This window comes from Drosophila arizonae, chromosome 2, assembly GCF_054131065.1.
Source record: "Drosophila arizonae isolate 15081-1271.41 chromosome 2, UAZ_ARI_1.0, whole genome shotgun sequence".
Lineage (NCBI taxonomy): Eukaryota > Metazoa > Arthropoda > Insecta > Diptera > Drosophilidae > Drosophila > Drosophila arizonae.
The window spans coordinates 13,578,466-13,599,141 of record NC_142922.1 but is presented as its reverse complement, the minus strand read 5'-3'; the positions used below and the strand labels follow the sequence as shown (position 1 = coordinate 13,599,141).

The 20,676-nt window shown below is 44.3% G+C and overlaps 7 protein-coding genes across 9 annotated transcripts; 4 read left to right on the top strand and 3 right to left on the bottom strand.

The window, feature by feature from the left end:
- The first annotated feature begins 56 nt into the window (after positions 1-56).
- On the top strand, positions 57-4,339 carry Ipo9 (Importin 9). Its single transcript, XM_018019064.2, has 5 exons — positions 57-249; positions 317-958; positions 1,021-1,439; positions 2,291-3,628; positions 3,693-4,339. The coding sequence occupies exons 1-5, from the start codon at positions 96-98 to the stop codon at positions 4,209-4,211; spliced, it is 3,072 nt and encodes a 1,023-aa protein (XP_017874553.1). The 5' UTR covers positions 57-95; the 3' UTR covers positions 4,212-4,339.
- Positions 4,340-4,408: 69 nt separating this feature from the next.
- On the bottom strand, positions 4,409-7,269 carry bumpel (solute carrier family 5 member brother of rumpel). The gene is made up of 8 exons (XM_018019066.2): positions 6,552-7,269; positions 6,215-6,280; positions 5,880-6,154; positions 5,573-5,822; positions 5,104-5,484; positions 4,849-5,045; positions 4,601-4,784; positions 4,409-4,541 (listed from the first exon to the last, which is right to left on the bottom strand). Exons 1-8 carry the CDS (start codon positions 6,909-6,911, stop codon positions 4,491-4,493), a joined length of 1,764 nt encoding a protein of 587 aa, XP_017874555.1. The 5' UTR covers positions 6,912-7,269; the 3' UTR covers positions 4,409-4,490.
- Positions 7,170-8,410, top strand: Cypl (peptidyl-prolyl cis-trans isomerase-like 1 Cypl). 2 transcript variants are annotated; one of them, XM_018019069.2, is made up of 4 exons: positions 7,170-7,352; positions 7,750-7,804; positions 7,861-7,909; positions 7,968-8,410. In XM_018019069.2, exons 1-4 carry the CDS (start codon positions 7,322-7,324, stop codon positions 8,364-8,366), a joined length of 534 nt encoding a protein of 177 aa, XP_017874558.1. In that variant the 5' UTR covers positions 7,170-7,321; the 3' UTR covers positions 8,367-8,410. The 2 variants fall into 2 exon arrangements, with proteins under 2 accessions (XP_017874558.1, XP_017874559.1); XM_018019070.2 differs by lacking the exon at positions 7,170-7,352 and having other exon boundaries at positions 7,628-7,804.
- On the bottom strand, positions 8,359-10,715 carry ninaG (neither inactivation nor afterpotential protein G). The gene is made up of 5 exons (XM_018019065.2): positions 10,429-10,715; positions 10,235-10,369; positions 8,904-10,174; positions 8,629-8,840; positions 8,359-8,569 (listed from the first exon to the last, which is right to left on the bottom strand). Exons 1-5 carry the CDS (start codon positions 10,445-10,447, stop codon positions 8,428-8,430), a joined length of 1,779 nt encoding a protein of 592 aa, XP_017874554.2. The 5' UTR covers positions 10,448-10,715; the 3' UTR covers positions 8,359-8,427.
- Positions 10,716-10,972: 257 nt separating this feature from the next.
- On the top strand, positions 10,973-18,897 carry Sptz (zinc finger FYVE-type containing 26 spastizin). The gene is made up of 7 exons (XM_018019063.2): positions 10,973-11,531; positions 11,593-13,413; positions 13,471-14,776; positions 14,838-16,522; positions 16,581-16,839; positions 16,898-18,125; positions 18,186-18,897. The coding sequence occupies exons 1-7, from the start codon at positions 11,457-11,459 to the stop codon at positions 18,625-18,627; spliced, it is 6,816 nt and encodes a 2,271-aa protein (XP_017874552.2). The 5' UTR covers positions 10,973-11,456; the 3' UTR covers positions 18,628-18,897.
- A 7-nt stretch (positions 18,898-18,904) lies between these two features.
- Dtd (D-aminoacyl-tRNA deacylase) lies at positions 18,905-19,756 on the top strand. Of its 2 annotated transcripts, XM_018000965.2 has the most exons (4): positions 18,937-19,098; positions 19,152-19,242; positions 19,297-19,529; positions 19,600-19,756. In XM_018000965.2, the coding sequence occupies exons 1-4, from the start codon at positions 19,056-19,058 to the stop codon at positions 19,707-19,709; spliced, it is 477 nt and encodes a 158-aa protein (XP_017856454.2). In that variant the 5' UTR covers positions 18,937-19,055; the 3' UTR covers positions 19,710-19,756. The 2 variants fall into 2 exon arrangements, with proteins under 2 accessions (XP_017856456.2, XP_017856454.2); XM_018000967.2 differs by lacking the exon at positions 19,600-19,756 and having other exon boundaries at positions 18,905-19,098; positions 19,152-19,246; positions 19,297-19,433.
- Positions 19,752-20,581, bottom strand: RpL24-like (ribosomal protein L24-like). The gene is made up of 2 exons (XM_018000964.2): positions 20,403-20,581; positions 19,752-20,316 (listed from the first exon to the last, which is right to left on the bottom strand). The coding sequence occupies exons 1-2, from the start codon at positions 20,481-20,483 to the stop codon at positions 19,822-19,824; spliced, it is 576 nt and encodes a 191-aa protein (XP_017856453.1). The 5' UTR covers positions 20,484-20,581; the 3' UTR covers positions 19,752-19,821.
- Between the last annotated feature and the right edge of the window lie 95 nt (positions 20,582-20,676).

Here is a 20,676-nt window from a genome sequence, read left to right as displayed (position 1 = left end):
ACTTACAGCAGTTCACATGTGCTGCGATCTGCTGCGGCTAATATCATAGCAAAGCCATTGTGCAGTTTCTCTTTATTTGAATTTGGTATTTTGTCATGTCGAACGCCGAAGCTGGCATCGGTGCCGTACGTGGGGGCGGCGATTCTGTAAAACAAGCTATAATCGAGGAACTGCAGAATCTGCTAAGCTCGGACACAACTGTTTTGCAGCAGGCGGAAAAGCGTAACAAGCAATTGCAATACACGGAAGGTATGCATGCAAATTGGCGGGCAAATAAAGGCGTTGTCTTTCCGATGCTAACAGCTTTGAATTTCAGGGTATGGAGTCTACTTGTCGGAGATAATTATGAACCAATCGCATGAGCTGCCGTTGCGTCAAATAGCAATTATAATGCTGACCCGGTATGTTGAAAACCATTGGACGGATCTGGATGAGACGGACAAAGCAGGTGGGCATATGGCTACCGAGCAGGCTAAGCGCACAATTCGTAACATATTGCCCAATGGCCTGTACGATCCCAACTCTAAAATCCGCTCATCGGTGGCTCACACGATATCCACAATTGCGGCAACAGACTATCCACATTGTTGGTCAGAGCTCTTTGACATTATAGTCAAATGTTTGGGTGGCAACGAGGATTCCATACATGGTGCTATGCAAGTATTGCAAGACTTTACCTACGATGTAGATCAAATCAAGGAGCTTGGCCCTGTGGTTATACCTGAAGTATATCGCATATTCGACTCGGAACAAAACTATTCGATTAAAACGCGAGTTTCGGCGATACGAACATTGAAGCAACTATTCACGTCCATCTCAGCGCTCATAACGGACAAGCAAGAGCAGAGCTCCATGATGAGCTCCATTCTGTCTAACTTTATGGACAAGCTTGTGCACTATCTCAGCATGAATTGCGGGGCTGGATCTAGCTTTCTGCTGCGCTCCGAAATCATAAAAGGTATTTTATCTTTAAACAAATAATATTTTATTATTTATATTATATCAATTGCTCATTCGCAGTGTTCACTTATCTGGTGACTGATATGCCGAAGTATATAAATCCGTTTATGGATCGCATCTTGCCAATTATTTGGCAGTTGCTTACACAGATAGCTGAAACCTATGTAAAGGTATCTGTCAATCAGACGGAAGCGAATCCCTTGGCAACTAGCGAATATGAAGAAGAAGATGAGCAGACCAATTTCCAAACGCTGATAATACAAATTCTCGAGTTCATTAACTGCATTGTCACCTGCGGCAAATTGCGTGGCAATATTAAAAATGTTCTTGCGGATTTAATTTATATAACTATCGTGTATATCCAACTCGGCGAAGAGCAGCTGGAGGACTGGCAAGAGGATCCAGAGAAATTCGTAGACGACGAAGACGATGGTGGAGTCGAGCTAACTGTACGCATGTGTGGTCGTGATGTTCTGCTGGTGAGTCGCACTTTCAAATGAGATCAATATATAAAAGCGTTACTCTCAATTACAATTGGATCAGACTGTATGAGTATGAGATGGAATAGCCAGTAAGTGAGGCATACTATGCCGAAGTTGTAGTCCTCAAGAGAACTATAGAGCACAAGCGACTGCAGTCTATGCCATATAGTAATTATAAATATTAATGTACAGCATATATATTCTTGGACAGCGTAAGGAGGTAATCCGATTTAACAATGTGTGTTTACTTGTCTATATGACTGTATATCTGTCTCTTTGTCTATAAGGAGTGAAGATCATTTAAGCTTTCTATATGTGTGCAGCAGATTTCATTTAGTATTTGTATTTAGTAAAACGAAGCTATAGTGCTCGTAGCAGCAGAGAGAATTCCCACTGGCACTTAAAGATCGACTGTTTGCAGCAGCAGAGAGTGCTCTCATGGCTCACTTGAAGCTCCATGCTCACCATTTGAGCGCAACTAAGTGTGTGAAAGTCTCCATATATAAAGGGCAGCAGCTGCAGCATTTCATTAGTCGTCCAGGCCTAGTGGGGGTCAGTTGTTCAGTGCAGTAAAATGAAATGACGTGAAAGGAGGTGAAGTGATGTGATGTGATTTTATGATCGTTCAGCTAAGCATAAAGACTTAGAGGAAACACCTATAATAAACTCTTAGAGGAAATACTTAGAGAAAATACTGGAAGGAAATATTTGATGGAAATACTTTCAAGAAATACTAATAGTATACCCTGATTTTCCATTTTCAGGCTTAAGGGTATAAGAATAATTGTAATATTAGAATGACTCTTTATTTGATAACTAATTTATTTTCATTATCTTAAATATTCCAGGCAATTAATGACGAGTTCGGAGTGAAGGCCATTCAGCCGCTGCAGGAAGCACTTGGCCGGCATTTTAGCGTAGCGGAGGCGGAAAAGGAGGCCAACAATCCAAACTGGTGGAAGATTCATGAAGCTTGCATGGATGCTGTTCACAGTTTTCGCGACATAATACTCGAGGGCGATTCCAAATTTGATTTGCTTAACTATCTGACGATTGTGCGAAATTTGTTAGTACATCAGGAATCGCCTCATCTGGTCGGGCGCGCTCTCTGGACGCTCAGCACGTACTCCAAGTCGGATTTGTACAATCCGCAGATGATAGTCGAAATTTTAGACGTAACGCTGTGCAGTTTGTCGCCGGATAAGTCACACATTCTACGCATCAGCGCTGTTCGGGCCTTGCACGGCTTCCTGCAAGCCAATGAAAATGTTGAGGGCGAGAAACGCACACTGCTCGTCTCGAAACTTCCTGGTTTTCTGGAAGGCATCATGACACTGGTGCCTGGCTGCAAGGCCACTGTGCTGGCGCTCATAATGGAAGCCCTCACGATGATGGTCAAGTTTGATGCGGACTTTGCATATGCGGCGCATCCAAAAATTACACCTCTGACCATTGCAGCATTCCTTAAGTATGCAGAGGATCCGTTTGTTTTAGAAAATGTGCAAGATCTGATCAAGGCGCTGTGCCAGCACAAACAGTGCCTGGGACCACTGCAAGAGAAATTCATACCGACCATTGTTAGCATATTGACGTTGCAAGGTGAGCAATGCGGCGAGAAGCAGGATATTGCCCTGGATGTGCTCAACACCATTGTCAAGTACACGGAGCCGCCGCTGCCCACTGCTTTGCTGGAATCAGCTTTTCCCGCATTGGTAAACTGTGTGCTTCATACGGACGATCACACCGTAATGGTCGCCGGCGGGGAGTGCCTTCGTAGCTTTATCAATGTTTCGCCAGAGCAAATTTGTAACTACAAGAATGGCGAGGGTGTCAACTATGTGATGCAAGTGGCGACAGTTTTGCTAAATCCCATGAATGCAGAGATGACCGCCGGTGGCCAAATCGGTCGACTGATTATCACCATAATCACAAAAATGGGCAACATGCTGGGCCAAACTGTGGACATGCTGCTAAAGGCCGTCATTAGCAAAATGCAGAACCTCGAGTGTCTCAAGGTCATTATGAATTTGGTGTTGATATTCGCTCATCTGTTTCTTACCCAAATGGATGCGGTGCTTAACTTTTTGTCTACGGTTCCCGGACCCAATGGCGAGCCCGCATTGCAGTTCGTTCTTACCAATTGGCTGTCGCGTCAAAACTCCTTCTTCGGTGCATACGAGCGAAAGGTGCGTCCACAAATAATCGTGATGGCATTTAAATAGAGTTTAATAATATTTCTATTATTCTCAGGTTACCACGATGGCCCTTTGCAAGCTCTTTGAATATGGCGTGGCCACCCAGGACAACCGTCTGACATCCATAACCTACAAGGAGCTAGTGGAGGAGCCGAGCGGCGATCGCATACGCACACGCTCAGTTGCATCGTCCTATCAAAAATGGGTTACGATTCCCGCACTTGTAAAGATCTTTAAAGTTCTCATATCCGAATATCAGCACTTTCAAGAGGGCAAAACGGATGCGCCGCTTACAGACTCCGAAGATGAAGTAACCGAGGAGGATGATGCCCCTGGCAATGCCAACAAGCCGCGCTACATTTCCGACTTGTGCTTCGATTTCGACGAAGACAATGCCGAGGACGAGCAAGTGCTGCAGGGGCTGCTCAAGGAATGCAACTACACAGGCGACATTGGCGAAAATTTACAAAAGTTTTTCACAAACTTCACTCAAAACGAACATTTTCCCACATTCTACGAACATCTCAACGAATCCGAACGCCTTGTCCTGCTGGCCAAGGCACAGCAAAAGTAATTTAAATTTACGGTCTTCAGTACAGACTTTATGAAATCTATAGCATATGTTTTACAGCTCATTGTGTTAATCCTATTTAATATTTGTTACAAAGCATTCAATTAAATAAAATCAATATTTTTAGCGTATATTTACGAACTGCGTCTGCATCAAACCTGTAATGCCATACCGACAACCATATATAAAAGAAGTAGATCTGATTTGTTTAAGCATATATTTCCACTTAGCTCTGTATATATAATGCATATATTCCATATTTGTTAGTGGAAATAGAATTAGCTAAAGAGCCACCTCATCGCTGCGCAGTTTGTGTTGAAGGGGAACTTCGATCTACAGTTTATAAAAATTTGGAAATTAGTTGCTCTTGATTGAGGATTACATTTGATTACCTTTGGCTCGTGCGAGTCAGGCTTGAAGAACCTTCGAATACAAGGCGTAAGCAATACCGGATCAACTTTATTGGGAACGTTAGTGCTGAAGAATAGAGTGCTGAACAGGGCAACGATTATGGTAACCGAGGCGCCTAAGGTCGTGTACCACATGTATGATATTCTATACAAAGGAAATATATCCCTGCAATAAAACAGTCATATCACTAGAGAAGTGCAGTAGCAAACGGTGTAAAGGGTGCACTTACTCCGCTGAGGGTCCATGAAGATGGGTGGCATTGGCAGCGCTGGAAACCAGGGCAGCTGCATTGAAGCTGTAGCTGCATTGATCAACGTTTAGCGGTTTGGTTTGATAACGAATGGCGCCAGATGCGATGGCCCACTGCGCATTCAGACTGACCCAAGACATGACTACGACTCCGACGCAGCCACCGAGAATAGCGCTCTGGAAGAGTAAAACTCGTACTAAAAGGAGTAAATTAATTAAAAACACTGTAACACACATTTCCACTGATCCACGGCATGAATATGCCTATAGTAAAGATGCCAAATAGAGGTCCATTTGTTATCGACTCCAGGCTCATTGTCAGCTGCAGCACAGTGCCCATATGCTCAACCACGTAGACCAAGGCCACACAAAGTGCTCCAATACCTACGACCACCATACGCATGACCCAGTTGGTGGCCCGACTCGATAACGGTTTCTTAACATAGGGTTTGACAAAGTCCTCCAGGACAACAGCAGACATGGAGTTCAGGCAGGTGGAAAGCGAACTGAGAGCAGCACTAAAGACGCCTGCAATAAATAGACCCGTCATTCCAGGCAACTCTCCCAGCGTGTCCATCACAAAGAGAGGCAGAAGCTGATCACGTGCCTTCGCCAGCTGTGGATGGAATTAAGTGGGATAGTAAGTTAAAGAGAGAGAGAGAGAGAGTGAGAGAGAAGGAGAAATGTGGAAAGCATTTACGTGCCTTGGTAGTAAGTGGATCACAGTTCTGATATGTCGCATAAATGAGCAGTCCATTGTAACCACACAAAGCCATCAGGATCAAGACGCCAACACAAAAGATGACCAGAGCCTTGCGAGCATCCGCTAAGGTGGGCAGGGATAGATAACGCTGTATCATGTTCTGGGAGACGGCATTGGTCTGCGTCCAGTATACAATGCCACCCAGAAATAAGCACCAAAATGTATGACGCACTGTGGGATCAATGCTGAGACTACAAAAGATATGATATTTAGCTAGAATCCTTTTAGCGAGCCCCAACTCAACTCACTCTGGCGGCTCCAGTCTATTTGAGTTCCAAGCGCGTTCCACTACCACACTAGCTCCACCAATGTCCATGCTTCCTTTTATGGCAACGAGAGCAAGGGCACCCAACATGGACACCGCCTGTACCACATCCGTCCAGACAACGGCCTTCAGGCCACCCATGCTAGTGTAGAACACACAAATGATGCAGACAATCGGCGTAATGGTGTGAACACCTATTCCGGTTACCTGATTGAATGCTAGTGCCGGCACATAGATCACAATGGGAAGATAGGCTACCTACAAAATAAATGTGATAAGACCTGACTTGGATTGTGGAGCTTTATCATGGATACTCACATTCATAATTGCGAACATAATTGAACCAAATAAACGAAGACGACGATCGAAACGTACCTCCAAGTACTATAAGAAAAGATCATTTAAGTAAAATTTAGTTTTATTATTGTATTATTTTCAAGTGATTAATCATAATAAAGTAATGGTACACGCATAAGTTATCTAAGTGAGCAATATGGTGGATTAATGCGGCCAGACAGAGAATGAAATGAGTGGATTTAAAGTACTTTATAAAGCCGGAAACATCATTGTTTTTAATTTAATAAAACACAAAGAGACGCCCGTAATTTTCACTAATATTCTCAATCTGATATGATTTATAGATGTTACTGCTTACCTCATAGGTGGACGTAATGTTCAGATCGTGGAAAACGGGCAAATAGAAGACACCCATCACAATGCCCATGCCAATGACTCCGAAGGATACATATAGATACTGTATACCGTACGAGTACACCTCTGTGGGCAGTCCCAGTAATGTGATTCCAGAGATAAAGCTGGCCACCAGCGAGAAGGCAATGGGCACCACCAGCATTTTGCGGCCACCTAGCATATAATCATCCTCGGAGATGGATTTCTTCATGAAACCAAAGTAAATGCCAATGCCAATGCATAGCAGAAACATCGCCACGAAGGCTACATAGTCGGGCCATGCGAATCGCTGCAGGTCTCTCAGAATGTTTTCAATGTTATCCATTTTGCAGCTGGAGTTCCTGAATCAGACGAGACGTCTGATCTTCCGCAGTGACAATGTGGACTAAGCCGCGCTACGATTACATATGTTTGTCTGTGATTCACTGAATCACTGGGCTCCATTGCTAGCAGCAGCTGTGGGCGCTAGTCGGCGGCTCTGTGATTCAATCCAATTTTGCTCAATTGTCAATTGTGGGGCAATTTAGGTTCCGGGCAAAGCACAAAATCCACATGTACGTATATATGAGTTTAGTTTAGCTAATCAGTTGGCGTGTTTTATACCTAGAGAGAATTGCGACACTTTAGCGTCAGCTTCAACATTTTTCATAGCGTTGACCTTACAAATAAGTGATTTTGCTTTATTTCTGGATAAAAAAAAGTGTTGACCCCCAAATTGTAAAAGAAATTTGCATAATGTCTAGTTCTCGGTTCAAACAATCAGAAGGTGCTACATCTATTTTTTTTTTAATAAAATTTAGTTCTGAGAATATTTACTTAAATTTATTTTGATTAATATAATATACTACCAGTGGCATTTCGTTATACTATTTATTAAAGACTGCCTGGGCTAAATATAATAAAATAAACGAACTAATTTTTGCGAATGTCTATTTTAAGATTATTAGATTATTAGCAATCATCATAATAATAATTATTTTCATACTTAACGGAATTCAGTTCGCAATCCCCAAAACTATTATCGATTAATATATTTTAAACAGTCGTTATCGATGACTTATCAGCTTGCCGCCACAAACACACGCGAGCTGCGGCAAAATAAATAATTGGCTTTCTGCAATATTAAATATTTTAATTGTATATAATGTTATCCAATCCTACAGGAAGTAGCGTACCAGACAAGGCGTGGCAGCCACCTTTCGTTACACTAGAAACAACGTGAGTATTTATTAACAACCGGCAAATGCTGATGATACATTTATTCTAATTCTTAGCATGGGCGAAATAACCGTGGAGCTGTACTGGAAACACGCACCAAACACAGTACGTACACTACATTGACATAAATTATTCAATAGCTCATGATTTTTCATAACTTCAGTGCTATAACTTCGCGGAGCTGTCACGACGCGGGTATTATAACAATGTCGTGTTTCATCGCATTATTCGCGATTTTATGATACAAGGTGGCGACCCAACGGGGACTGGACGCGGCGGCACCTCGGTTTATGGCGGAGAATTCGCGGACGAGCTGCACAGTGACCTTAAGCACACCGGTGCCGGAATACTGTCAATGGCGAACTCTGGCCCAGACACAAATGGCTCACAGTTCTTTATCACCTTGGCTCCCACGCAGTGGCTGGACAACAAGCACACAATTTTTGGACGTATTTATACAGGCATGGAAGTGGTGAAACGTATTGGTATGGTAGAAACGGATAAGAATGATCGACCCGTGGATCCGGTTCGCATAATTAAGGCCAAAGTAGAGAAACTGTAACCAGAACTACCGCATATTTAATAAATTAATTAATTTTAATATTATATGATATTTTCTAATATTAATCGTTTTGCAACTCGTCCTTTAGTATCCACGATGCTGCTCGCATGGCAATAGCTGCAATAACAGTATTTGGATTTCCCGAAACGGGTCGAGGCAGCACACTAGCATCGACAACACGCACGTTAGATATACCATGCAATCTGGTTTCATTGATAGTAAGCTTTAGATCTGTTAGAGAATTCTATGTAAAAGAATCTACCTTAACTGCGAGTCAACGACACTGCCTAGAGCACAACTCCCACCCGGATGGTGTGAGCCCAGTCCTATATGCCGCATGAGACATTCCAAATAATTATCCGAAGGTTGGTGCTCAAGGAAATCTCTTTTGAACGGTCCAAAATTAGCGCACTCCTGTAGTTTGGGCCAATGAATATGCGGTCGCAATTTGCTAAAAGCGGACGATGTGACAATCTATAAAAAAAAAAACTATATTTGTTAGCAGATTCGAATTTGTAACTTGTAACCAGCAGTTACCTTCACAGCATTTCTTATGGCTGCTATAGTACAGGCCACATCCTGCTCATCGCTTAAATATTTGAGATCAATTAGAGGATTTCTACGCATTGTTTTATGAAGCAATGAAACAAAGCCCCTTGATCTCGGTTGCAAGCAACTGGATATGACAACGAATCCTTCCTGGGAAGCATTATGATAGCGTGGGAAAAGCGCCCGAAATGCTGAACGCTTGAAGTTTGAAATAGACATGAGTGCACTTTCATCTATGGCGCCAGCGCCAAAGAAGGTGATGCCAAAGGGCATCGGCTCCTCGTAACCAGCTACATGTCCAAGCACTCCAAAATTTCCGAAGGCCCCAGTGCCCGTATTAAAATATTTAAATAGGTTCATTGGATTAAGCAGCGTTCGCTGATTCAGCGTAGGTCCGATAATGTCTATTGAGACGAACAGAGGCACATTCAAATGATCATGCAGTCCCTGACCCACCAGTGGCAAATGATATTGCACAGGCAGTCCCACCTCCTTCAACAGTTTGGTGTCACCGATTCCAGAGGCCAGAAGCAGTTGCGGACTTTGGTAGGCACCTGCACAAAGCAACAACTCACGCCGTACTTTGATGTTAAACTCGAGCTCCTTGTTCTGCTCATCCTTAATACCTACTACAACGGAACTGGCTTTTAGATTGGAGCTCGGGGATAGGTTTATACGCTTGACTAGTGCCTGGGGCAGCACACGAAGATTCACGCTGTTGATCACGGGCAAGAGAAATTGTTGCAGCACCGAATGCCTTAATCCGTTCTTGATATTGTAAATGGACCGTCGAAATTGCCAAGGTTCGTGCATAAATTCTGCAGCTGCTTCGTCTAGAGCTTCCGATAACAGGGAGTAACTACGTGGTATTTCATAAAGCTCCTCCTTCTTAGGCTTAGCGGCAGTCATAAAAGGACTCACGTCATTCCAACTCCAATCGCTTACGTTGTGCAATTTATGCCACGAGTCAAAGTCGGAAGCACGACCATCGAAATGTAGCATATAGTTGAGATTAGCTGATCCACCCAAGCCCTTGCCTCTTGGCAGACACTGACGTTTCTCAATCAAGCCCTTGGACGAGTACTTCTGAGGCACCGAGAGAAAAGACCAGTCATTAATGCCTTTTTGTTGAAATGTTGCTAGCAGAGGAATCCGACTAAAATAGCCAAAAGAGCCACCAGCCTCAATAAGCAATATACTTCCATTGCTGTGCTTGGCCAATAGAGAGCTAAGCGTAGAACCAGCCGTACCAGCTCCAACTAGAAGAGTGAATATTCCAAAATGAATCTAGTATAGCGGTGACATCACTTACCACTTACCAATAACATAATCAAAGACAAGTTCTCTGTTCTCAAGTTTTAATACATTAGGTATGTTGTCTTCATGCAATTTACAAACAAGAATCAACAATGCCGCAAAAAAACCAATGACGATGGCGCCAATACACAGCAGTTCTATAATAAAAGATTTGTATATAAAACTAAATCCACAAATAAATAAAAAACAGACTTACTTTGAAAATGCACTCCCATGTTGTGTTAGTACCCTGATATGATGAAATACAACTAAGTGGTTGGCTAAACTCACAGAGAAAACTGAAAGTAAACCGCCACAGACTAATCCAATTATAGGCCCATTTGTGGGCACAGAGATGTCAGGCTAGTAATTTGAAATAAAGCGCGAACTCTGGCACTTATCGATTTATCTGTGGGTATTTGCTTATCGCAAGTACATAAATAAAAATCAAATTTATTTCTTGTATATGGCTCATTTGTTTTTTTTTAAGTACATTTACAAATAGCGGTTAAACTAATTCGCATTGACTTTAAATTAATTCCAAGTTTATTTATTTAAATTAAATAGACAACTGTACAACCAAAGAGATATACAATGACAGTCTACTATGGCTCAAAATGTTACAATATATTTTAAATTTACTACGACTTTTGAGCTTCAAACAGGAGAGTTTAAACTGCCTGTCTCGTGAATATTATAGTGTCTTTGAATTACTGCAACCATTTTCCAATTGGAAGATATGCTGAAGTTCAAAAAATGATATCAAAATGATTATCATTTTGTGTGAATGGCAAATTGTCGGCTCATTGTGTTAATTGCAATCAGTTGTTCAATGCTCATAATATTAACTGTTGGTGTTTGTGCGAATACATATTGAGTGTTTATCGCTCTCCGTTGTTATTGAGCGCTCTAAGCAGCGCTTTATTGAATCAGCGCTGACCACGGTAATAATATGCAGGCGTCGCTTATCACTTGTTGTTATGGTGCCACAAGTGAAAATCAACATCTCACCCCCAGTAACAATAGCAACAACAACAACAACAGGGCAACAGCTGCTGGTGTAACAAAAACAAAAGTGGCTCATCGAACAATAGGCAGATACAATCAGCAAATGAATGATTCGTTGACAGATGTACTTAGAAGCTTGCAGTAGTCGGTCGCCAGTGTGCAATGAACTCTGTTAAACGCGTAGCCTTAAATACATCAAATCGGCGCTAGTAAAATATCAATCAACAGGTGTTTACAATGTCACATCAGCAGCAAACAGAGCTGCAGCAGCTAATTGAGCTGCTACTCAGGGAAGAGGAAGAAGTGATACAGGTACAATGGCGCAGAACAATTGATCGTTTTTCTTGTATAATAATCATTCGGGTCTTTGCAGTCCTTCATCAAAAGTTTTGGGGGAAGTGGTGCTCAATTACATCTCGAGCACTGGCAGACTCTCCTAGTGAAATCTCCATATCCGGTACTCCAAATTTTGAACTTGCTATATAATCAGTCCAAGTTCTACATAGGCCGCATTGTTAGTGGGGCGTTGAAAGATATGTTGGATGGCAATGACACTTTCACCACAACTCCCCCCTGGACTCGTTTCCTCAGCGTACTGGCGAACGTTCCGCAACAGATACTGGAGGCGGAACAATTAGAACAAAGTCTGATCGCACATCTTGTGAATGATGCCTTGTGCAACAATGAGTATTTAATGCTGGCATTATTGGCTCGACAAGATCCGCACTTATTAAACACAGTGTTGCACAAGCAACAGCAACAGCTGGAAGTTCAGTGCACCAACTCAGCGCCTACAAGTCAGTTGGTGTTACATCTGGCTCTCAAACAGCGAGAGCACTTTGTACCTAGAGTGTGTCAACAGTTGAAGAATTTTGAATGTATTCATGATCGGACATTACGAAATACTCTTCTAATTTTGCGACTAGCCAACGAATTTGCCCTGAGCTCACAGACGTTGGACGAGTTGGCTGAGTTGGATCAACCTCTAGCCGCCTTTGACGTAGCTGCAGTGTCCGCTGAGCTGCAGCCAGTGCACCAGTTCTTCTTTGCAGACTTCCAACGAATTTGTGTGATACTCAAGTTTTTGAAGCAGCAACAAGATGGAAATGCCTTCAAGACAATCAAGGTAGACGCGCTGCTTCGGGCACCGGGTGTGCTTTCTTTGATTTACGAACATGGCATCGAGTGTGATAAGGAGCAAGTGTTTCAGCTCATTGAGCAAACCTACAAATGGCAACAACAAACACCAGCACTCAAGAACGTACGTACTGAGGAGCTGGAAACGTGGAGCTATTATACAGCCCTCTGTCATGTCTACAATGTGATATTGGAGTCACACGACACCTCAGTGAGACGCCAGTTGTTATTGCTCTCCACCCAGCTGCGTCAGCTACGTGAACTGGTTACACTTTCCTCTCTACTAGAAGACATATTCCAACTCGTTTTCTTGCGCTGGGAACAGCTGCAAAATACAAAGCAATCTGAGTACGACGACAACAAGGATGAGGATAACGATGATGATGAGCAGTATGTGGATGATGATGCGACACCTGCACGCTCGTCTAATGTCAGCAATGCTCAAAGACGACGCTACGGTTTCATTTGCCGAGGTCCGGCTTTGTATGCATTGTTTAGCTATCTGAAAGGATTTGTGACTAAGAAGTTGCACACTCAGGACTTCAAGTACGCCTCAGAGGAGCAACAGCAGCGCTTTCAACGCTTAGTGGATGCCATCAGTGAAGCGCTCTGGAAGTTCAGCGTTCTACAAAAGATTGATCAATCATTGACGAAAGCAACGCCGGCTTTAGGCTGCCGCTTTGAGCCGGAACAGATGTTGCAGCTGATTCAATTGCATAGTCACTTACGTGAGAAGGCTTCGAGTGATGATGAGAGCAGGGAGCGCATCTTTCACGCATCCAGTCTAACAAGGCGAAAGTCGCGCCGGCAGAGACGAGCGGCCAGTTTTAGTGGAGCGGCTGGTGGCAGATTATCTGAGACGCCGACTCTTGAACAGTGTCGCGCTCGTGCCCAGCAGCTGCTGCTGAACGAAAATGCAGGCAACGACGAGCTGCAGAGCTCCGTGACGCAGTCAGTGGAACGCTCTATTATACCAAAGATGCTCAGCACGCCCGAGCAGTTGGCGATCATGGCGCTGGCTCTGAAGAACTTTAATGATGTTAAATACATAATTGAGGTAATCAAAATCAAGTTAAGCTGCTATATAACAAAACTAATTTTACTTTGCTCATAGACTTTTCACCTGGAGCACACGCAGTTGAGTCGCGAGCTACAGTTCATGGAGCATCAGCAGTTGATCAAACAAAAGTTGGCTAACATCTATGCAAACTATGAGACCTTGGCTGTTGAGGCCAGTTCCACCAGCAGCAACGCCACGACCACAGTGGAGCAAATCAAAAGTGTGGCTGCCAAAGGCTTTGAGCTATCTAAGATCATCAGCGTGGTGGACAATTTTGCCCAGTCGCAGAAGCTGCAACACAGCGCTGAATTAAAAACACTCTTGCAACGTCACTGCGCAAATGGTCAATATGGCTTTCTACAACAGTTCCAGGAGCGCAACCTTAATGCCCTCATTGTCTTCGATTTGATTATCAATCTGCGCTTTAATCGCGAAATTACGTGCAATCTGCTGCTGGTTATACGACGCCAACAGCAGCAGCTCCAACAGCAGCCATCAACGATAAATAGACCATGTGAGCCTAGTCCGAGGGAAATCGGCGCCATGTACTTATTGGAAAATCTCTGCGAGTGCATGCGTCTGCTGGAGCGCGGTGGTCGCCAATCGGCACTTAATGAGCTGCTCTGCCGGCACAGCTATCCATTGAGACCAGCAGCCTTGGCCTTGCAGCTACAGCGAGAATCCGCCTTTAAAACGCTGTACCAGAAGGCCTCGTCGGATTATGCTCATTCTCAAGAACTGCGCGCCCATTCCGCTCTCTTTCAGCAGCTCAAATCGCGGCAGAATTACTACACACGCTTCTGCAGTTATGTGCAGCAGCTGTCACGTCTTCTCCAGTTACGCGACCCCAATCTAGAGTATCACAACACGCAGCTGTTGCGTCACGATCCCTACCAAGTTATTGGCGAGCTGATTTACGAATGCGACATCACTCCGCTGGAGATCGAAGGAAATGTGGCTGCACTTCATCTGAATCTCGTGCATGTCATCGCTCTCAACATTTGTCCACAGTTGATGGATGGCGGTGGCAAACCGGAGTCACGTTCGGTATCGCCACAAAAACAGGAATCGATTCACAACTATATTTCGCAGCACAATCAGTTGCTGGCCCAACTACTGCAGGCGGTACAGCTGAATGCGCTGCCAGAGATCGGCGAATCCGAGGCGGGCTTGCACTTTGACTGTCTTCGGCAGTTGATGCAACTGCCTGAAATAGAGACGCTGTCGCATATGCATCAAGGGAATCTTGTTATGGCTGCTCTGCATGCCTACAAACTGGACAGTGCTACATTGGCGCGATCGGAGCTTAGCAATGAGCTACAGCTGCAAATACTTCTGTTGGGCATTGGCGGACAGGCTGGTGAGTCGACCACTTATTATTTTCACTAGTCAGAAAGATTTAAACTTGTTTCGTTATCCAGAGCCAGAGAACAAATTGAAGACACGCGTAGACAGTTTAATTAGTGAACTGATTGCAGAAGATGCTCGACACATACAGCTGACTTTGTATATGCAGGATCTGGGGCAGCGAGCACAGCTGCTACATGAGCACTTCACCAAAATCTCCAGCAGCCAATTAGCGAAAGAGCTAATCGAGCACACGCTGGAGCATCGGGCGGCGGCGCTTGCTATTCCGCTCAAGTTACGCACTCAACTGGAGCATACACTGTCGGATATTACGATATATGCGAGAGTATCGGCTCTCCTCCATTTTGAGAGTTGGCCACAGGCCTACGATTTTGGTCGCCAAACGCCTAACGTCATCTTTGAGCAGCTGCTTCAGGGGCGGCATTATGAGCTGTGCTACGACTGGTGCCGCATGGTGCAGTTGGCGGACGCAGCTGGACAGCAGCGTGTCTGCCTGCTCACACTGCTTGATGCATTCCTAGAGCTGGGCGATGAAGATGAATTGGACACACATCTGCTTCGCATTGCAGAGCTATTTCCAGCCACAGTGCTGGTTAACTTCCTGGATACACATAAAGACAAGATGCGTTCGTTGCCGCTGCTGCAATGGTTGGTTGACTATTTGGAGGCAAACGCACGTGATGCGCGTCCCTATCTCAACTATCAATTCTCACTGGAGCTTCTCCGGCAATTACCTGCCGATGAGCGACAGCATTTCTGGCCACTCTTACGCTATCCATTGCTGATTATCGAACAGTTGGTCATGAATACGCGCTTTGAACTGCTCACCAAGCTGCTGGAACCGGCACGGGCCAAACTTTTGCAGCGCATGCCCTTGGGACCCTGTGGCTACTGCTTTGAAAAGCGTGGTCATGCCTACGATGTCCATAGCAGTGGCACCACCACAGGCAAAAGCGGAAGCAAGCTGCGCTTTCAGCTGGGTCAAACCAATTCGGAAGCTTTCATTCTGCTCAATTTTAATTCTTATCAGCAAGATCATGTGGTCAGCAATGATTGCCTTGACTTGTTGCTGCGCATTTATGCCAGCAAGGCACTGGACTATCAGATAGCCAATGTACGGAATGGAGTCGGATCAGAGCCGGGCTCCTTAGGCACCGACGTCCACAATTCTCTGGACTCACTGTGTGGCGCCTTTCAAATTCCTCCACAGGCGCCAACTCGAGAAGAGTGGATACCTGATGAAAGTGCCACCCACTGCATGTGCTGCCGCCGTTCCGCGTTCACAATGCTGATGCGTCGTCATCATTGTCGTCGCTGTGGCCGAGTTGTTTGCTATGCTTGCTCCACGCAACGCATGGCCATTCCAAAGCTGTACGGCGATGTGGAGGTGCGCGTCTGTAATGATTGCTATAAGCCTGTCATTGCCGAGAAACCGATAAACATTCAAAACGAAACTCATCCGGTCATTCCACGTTCCACGAGTTCATCGGACGTCTATAAGTGGCTCCTGAGTGGCATCATTACCCACGACAAATTGCTGCGCGAGGAGTTCTGCTATGAGCATGCGCCTAGTGTAGCGCTCTGTCTATCCATATTGCGACATCATTTGGATCAGCGACAATGCGTGGACCTGTTGCTATATCACTGTCGTAAACTAGAGAAGCTCATAGTGCCCAATCCAGAGGTTGACTACGACCTTGTTGCTAAAATGATCAACTGCCTGGCATTGGCAGCGAAGGTAAGTTGCAATATATAGAATTTGTTTGCTTTCATCAGCGGGTATATTGCTGTCATAGGTCCGTGGTGCTCCCGCTGAATTTGAGACCATACGTGAACACTCGGAGATTATCATGGCCGTCGTACAGCAGGGCTGCGAGTCACTCATACCCGCAGGGCCACTGAATAATCATAGTGTGCGTCAATTGGGCGATGCTCTTATCGAGGCAGAGCATTGGAAATTAGCGTTGGATGTGCACCTTAAATGGGGCTTTGCTACCACTGGTGTAATGGCTGCTCATGGGCTGGCTTCCTTACGCGCCGGCTGCTATGACTCAGGTCAGCAAGTCTAGTTGCCTTCCTCAACTATATCACTCAATCCTCCGTTATTTTATAGCACGTGAAAAGCTTGCGCATTGCATGACTCGTCTGTCCACAGAAGAGCAAAACAGTTGCATATACAAACATATTTTCGGAAAGGAATTAAAGGCACCAGCATCGTTACCAGTTGCCAAAACTAAGAAACGTCCGCAGCGTGGACCTGCCCTGCTACAGGAGATTCTCCAGCTGATTGCAACAATGCCCCAAGCCCAGCCACAGCCAGAGACTCTGCAGCGTGCATCTCTCATACGCAACTCAAATACCTCGCTGGCCTCACTCTTCTCGCGGCGCCGAGAGCCGTACGTGGTGCAGACGCCATTACGAGAACCAGCTCTTAATGTGATCAATGCATTAGCTAATTTGAAGCACATTGCCAAGGGTCAATACGGGGAGCCGACTGTGCGGAATTGCATCGAGGCCCATCGTCAGTCACGCGCCTTCGAAGAATCGCTGCATTATGTGTTTACGTATGGCAGTCACATAGACATTCTTCAGTTCTTAATGCAGCACGACGAGCTGCGCGCAGCTTTGCGCTATTGGCAGCTGCAGCAGCTGGAATCGGATATCTTCATACAACAAATATTCCAGGTATCCCTGGCCGGAGGTCGTTTACCAGCGCTGATTGAGGAGCTGCAGGGGCTTGATTCCGATACTCATTTAAGTGCTTGGCGCATGCCACTATTACAGACGTGCCGATACTTGGAGCAGCAGCAACAGCTCAATTCGCTGTACCAACTGCAACTACTGCTAAAGGATGCTGTTCGCGCGAGCATGACTTGCGTAAAGTTTTATCCTCTGCACTGTGATAACTTTCAAAAGTTGCACGCCAATGCGCAACATTTAATGTCAGCACACATGCACCTCCAGGGTGAACTAGATCTGGCCCAGTGGGAGCATCTTCAGCGTGAGCAGCAACGAGCAGGTAGCAGGCGTGCCAGCGTTGTCAGCAGCAATACGAGCAGCACTTGCTTTGCCATGCAGCTGGATGCACGTACTTTGAATGGCCACATCAATACGATACGACGCCAACTAGAACTGGCTAAGTTCTTGGCTCAGTGCGAGAGGGAACAACCGCCAGTGAATGGCATGCTGTGCACTTTACACATATTGAAACAGATCCGGCCAGAGGCTCCGCGCGGTTCTTTGCCCACATTGTTTGATAGCACTGCCGAAAAGATTCAGCTTTGCATTCTAGTACTTCTATGCGGCAAGAACATCGATGAGGGCTTTGGCCTGGCCTACGGGTAAGCAGATTTCTTCCTGTAGTCAATAATCGATTGCATGGTTTATCTTTTCGTTCGCAGCATCATTCAGGACTATAAGTTGACGCCAATGAAAGTGTTCGGCGCTACGGCCAAATATTTGGCGAAAAATCAACGCCTGAACGAGGTGGAGCGCCTTTTGGACTGCATAGCTAGCAACAACGGCAGCAGCAGTAGCAGCTCGGACTCGGACGAGCTTCTCTCGATTGCCGTCAATGCAGCTGTGCACAGCAATGAGCCCGAGACGAAACATGTATTGGATAAATTGATCAAGCGCATCGGAAATGTGGAGCTGCGCATATCATCATACATGTTTATTGGTCAACTTAAGTCAGCCTACTTGTTGGCCAACAAACACGATCGCCTGGGAGACATACGCAAGATCTTAAGGCAAGCGGAGATGACGAACCAAATACATATTAAGAAGCTGTGTGAGAAAAAACTGAACATTAATTCAACTCCAATGTCGCCAACGCCACTGTGATACAAATAATCAGGCAATATATAAAGTCTAATTTTGGTAGATTAATTTTATAAAACTAATTGTAGAGAAATTGATTTTAAATCGTTCCGAAAACCAATGCGTTGGTCAAGTATTTCTTAACCCTTTGCTCAAAGACTCATACAAGGTACCAAATTATATTCATATATTTATATATACACATATACAAATTATCAATTTATTGTCTTTACCATCCTATTGTACTAGTATTTAATTTTTATTGTTTATTAAATATAAAACATTGTTATTCAACCATACCGCCAACATGACATCGATAAATGTGCTGCTCGCTATATATGTATATGTATATCGATAAGTGGGACATATGAGTGCAAGTGTTTTTATAGGATAAATTGGCACTTTGTTTATTAAGTTTCTATATATTAAACTTTAAAGGATTAACCTTAATAATGCGTGCCGTAATTCAACGTGTTAGGGCCGCTAAAGTCACGGGTAAGGATTCACTTCCATTGAATAAATTTTCGCCTAATCTGGACATCTTATAGTGCTGGATGAACTGGTGTCAACTATTGGACCTGGACTATGTGTTCTAGTGGGCATCAAATCTAGCGATACGATAGCAGATGTCGAATATCTGTAGGTAAATATCTAACTGACACATAATGAGGCAATTTCTGACTGAGCCTTTAGAGTGCGCAAGATTCTCGCATTGCGACTGTTCGAGGATGAAGGAAAACGTTGGCAAAAGTCTGTCAAAGATTTGCAGCTAGAAGTTCTATGTGTATCCCAGTTTACACTATATCATCGATTGAAGGGCAACAAACCAGACTTCTCTGCAGCTATGAAAGGTGAAGATGCCCAGCAGCTATATAGTCATTTTTTGAATAGACTGTGCCAATCATATGATTCCAGCAAAATCAAAGGTAATGTTTGTGTTCTGTATAAAACTGGGCTCAACATTTTATTTGATTTGATTTTTTGGTGCAATGTCAGATGGAAAGTTTGGTGCTTATATGCAAGTCCACATAGAGAATGATGGCCCCGTTACCATTGAATTGGAGTCTCCACAGCCGAAGCACTCCGAAGAATGTGTAGATAAATAAAATATGTAGTACTCTCCTATTAAATAAATTGTTGTCTACAAATTTGATTTACCACATATTTTAATTTTCTCTGCTGTAAACTTAACCCTAAAACTATTTAAAATGTTTTCAATTAAGACTCTAGCATTTCCAAGTCTGCCTCCGTCATGCCCTCCTCGAGTCTCTTTTCTAGCTCGCGTGCATCCACATACGTGATCTTCTCCTCTGGCAGGTCTTCGTCCATAAGGGCGTCTTCCTCAGCCTCTTCCTTGGCGCGGCGTTCCCTCAAGCCAGCGGCTGGTGAACGTATGAGCGACATATTTCGTTGCACATCCTTAACATCCATTTGGATCTCAACCTGTCGGCCCTTACGCAGACGCTCCATGACAAAGTGCTTTTCACGACGCTCCTTAATCTCTGTAACCTTCTTAATCGCTGTAATTGCCTTCTGCCAGGTATCGCGATTGTATTTGATGGGCACATTGCGGCGTTTCTCGAACTCGAAACTGGGGTCAATTGTTAACTCCTTTCCGGCTGCCTTGCGATGTGCCTTTGTCCATGCTACTTTACGTGGGTTCTTCTTCTTCTTAAAGGCTTTGTGACATTTGCCTCGACAAAATTTAAAAATCTGGAAAAAAAAACAAAGGCGTATGGTCAGAATTGTGTACTGTGTATGTTTAAGCGGATAGGAATAAAGTTTATATTGTTACTTACTTTGCAGTCATTGCGTACAAAGTGTACCCCATGCCCAGGGTATATTTTGCTGGAGCAAAAGTAGCACGTGTCGATGCGCATTTTTACAAATTATACAAATAATTTGTAAAAATAAAACGCACAACTGTCAACACGTGTGTTGTTAAAGAAAGGTAGACGCAGAGCTGCCTTTGATTGTTCTAATAACTTTCGATAACTATCGAATGCAATATGTATGAATAAAATCACCGATAGTTTAACTTGGTTTTTTGCACTAACCAGAGAGTGGTTAGTG

Excerpts from the sequence above, each read along its gene's own strand:
- Ipo9 (XM_018019064.2), top strand. The coding sequence starts at position 96 with ATGTCGAACGCCGAAGCTGGCATCGGTGCCGTACGTGGGGGCGGCGAT. Across the intron at positions 250-316 it reads GCAATTGCAATACACGGAAG|GGTATGGAGTCTACTTGTCG; the intron begins GTATGCATGCAA and ends TTTGAATTTCAG. Across the intron at positions 3,629-3,692 it reads TCGGTGCATACGAGCGAAAG|GTTACCACGATGGCCCTTTG; the intron begins GTGCGTCCACAA and ends TATTATTCTCAG.
- bumpel (XM_018019066.2), bottom strand. The coding sequence starts at position 6,911 with ATGGATAACATTGAAAACATTCTGAGAGACCTGCAGCGATTCGCATGG. Across the intron at positions 5,823-5,879 it reads AATAGACTGGAGCCGCCAGA|TCTCAGCATTGATCCCACAG; the intron begins GTGAGTTGAGTT and ends TATCTTTTGTAG. Across the intron at positions 4,785-4,848 it reads CTTCATGGACCCTCAGCGGA|GGATATATTTCCTTTGTATA; the intron begins GTAAGTGCACCC and ends GTTTTATTGCAG.
- Cypl (XM_018019069.2), top strand. The coding sequence starts at position 7,322 with ATGTCTAGTTCTCGGTTCAAACAATCAGAAG. Across the intron at positions 7,353-7,749 it reads TCGGTTCAAACAATCAGAAG|GAAGTAGCGTACCAGACAAG; the intron begins GTGCTACATCTA and ends CCAATCCTACAG. Across the intron at positions 7,910-7,967 it reads GGAAACACGCACCAAACACA|TGCTATAACTTCGCGGAGCT; the intron begins GTACGTACACTA and ends TCATAACTTCAG.
- ninaG (XM_018019065.2), bottom strand. Across the intron at positions 10,175-10,234 it reads TGTCTTTGATTATGTTATTG|TTGGAGCTGGTACGGCTGGT; the intron begins GTAAGTGGTAAG and ends TCACTCTTCTAG. Across the intron at positions 8,570-8,628 it reads GTCGTTGACTCGCAGTTAAG|ATTGCATGGTATATCTAACG; the intron begins GTAGATTCTTTT and ends CAATGAAACCAG.
- Sptz (XM_018019063.2), top strand. The coding sequence starts at position 11,457 with ATGTCACATCAGCAGCAAACAGAGCTGCAGCAGCTAATTGAGCTGCTA. Across the intron at positions 14,777-14,837 it reads GGGCATTGGCGGACAGGCTG|AGCCAGAGAACAAATTGAAG; the intron begins GTGAGTCGACCA and ends TTCGTTATCCAG. Across the intron at positions 16,840-16,897 it reads CGCCGGCTGCTATGACTCAG|CACGTGAAAAGCTTGCGCAT; the intron begins GTCAGCAAGTCT and ends GTTATTTTATAG.
- Dtd (XM_018000965.2), top strand. The coding sequence starts at position 19,056 with ATGCGTGCCGTAATTCAACGTGTTAGGGCCGCTAAAGTCACGG. Across the intron at positions 19,099-19,151 it reads TAGGGCCGCTAAAGTCACGG|TGCTGGATGAACTGGTGTCA; the intron begins GTAAGGATTCAC and ends GACATCTTATAG. Across the intron at positions 19,243-19,296 it reads ATAGCAGATGTCGAATATCT|AGTGCGCAAGATTCTCGCAT; the intron begins GTAGGTAAATAT and ends CTGAGCCTTTAG.
- RpL24-like (XM_018000964.2), bottom strand. The coding sequence starts at position 20,483 with ATGCGCATCGACACGTGCTACTTTTGCTCCAGCAAAATATACCCTGGG. Across the intron at positions 20,317-20,402 it reads TTGTACGCAATGACTGCAAA|ATTTTTAAATTTTGTCGAGG; the intron begins GTAAGTAACAAT and ends TTTTTTTTCCAG.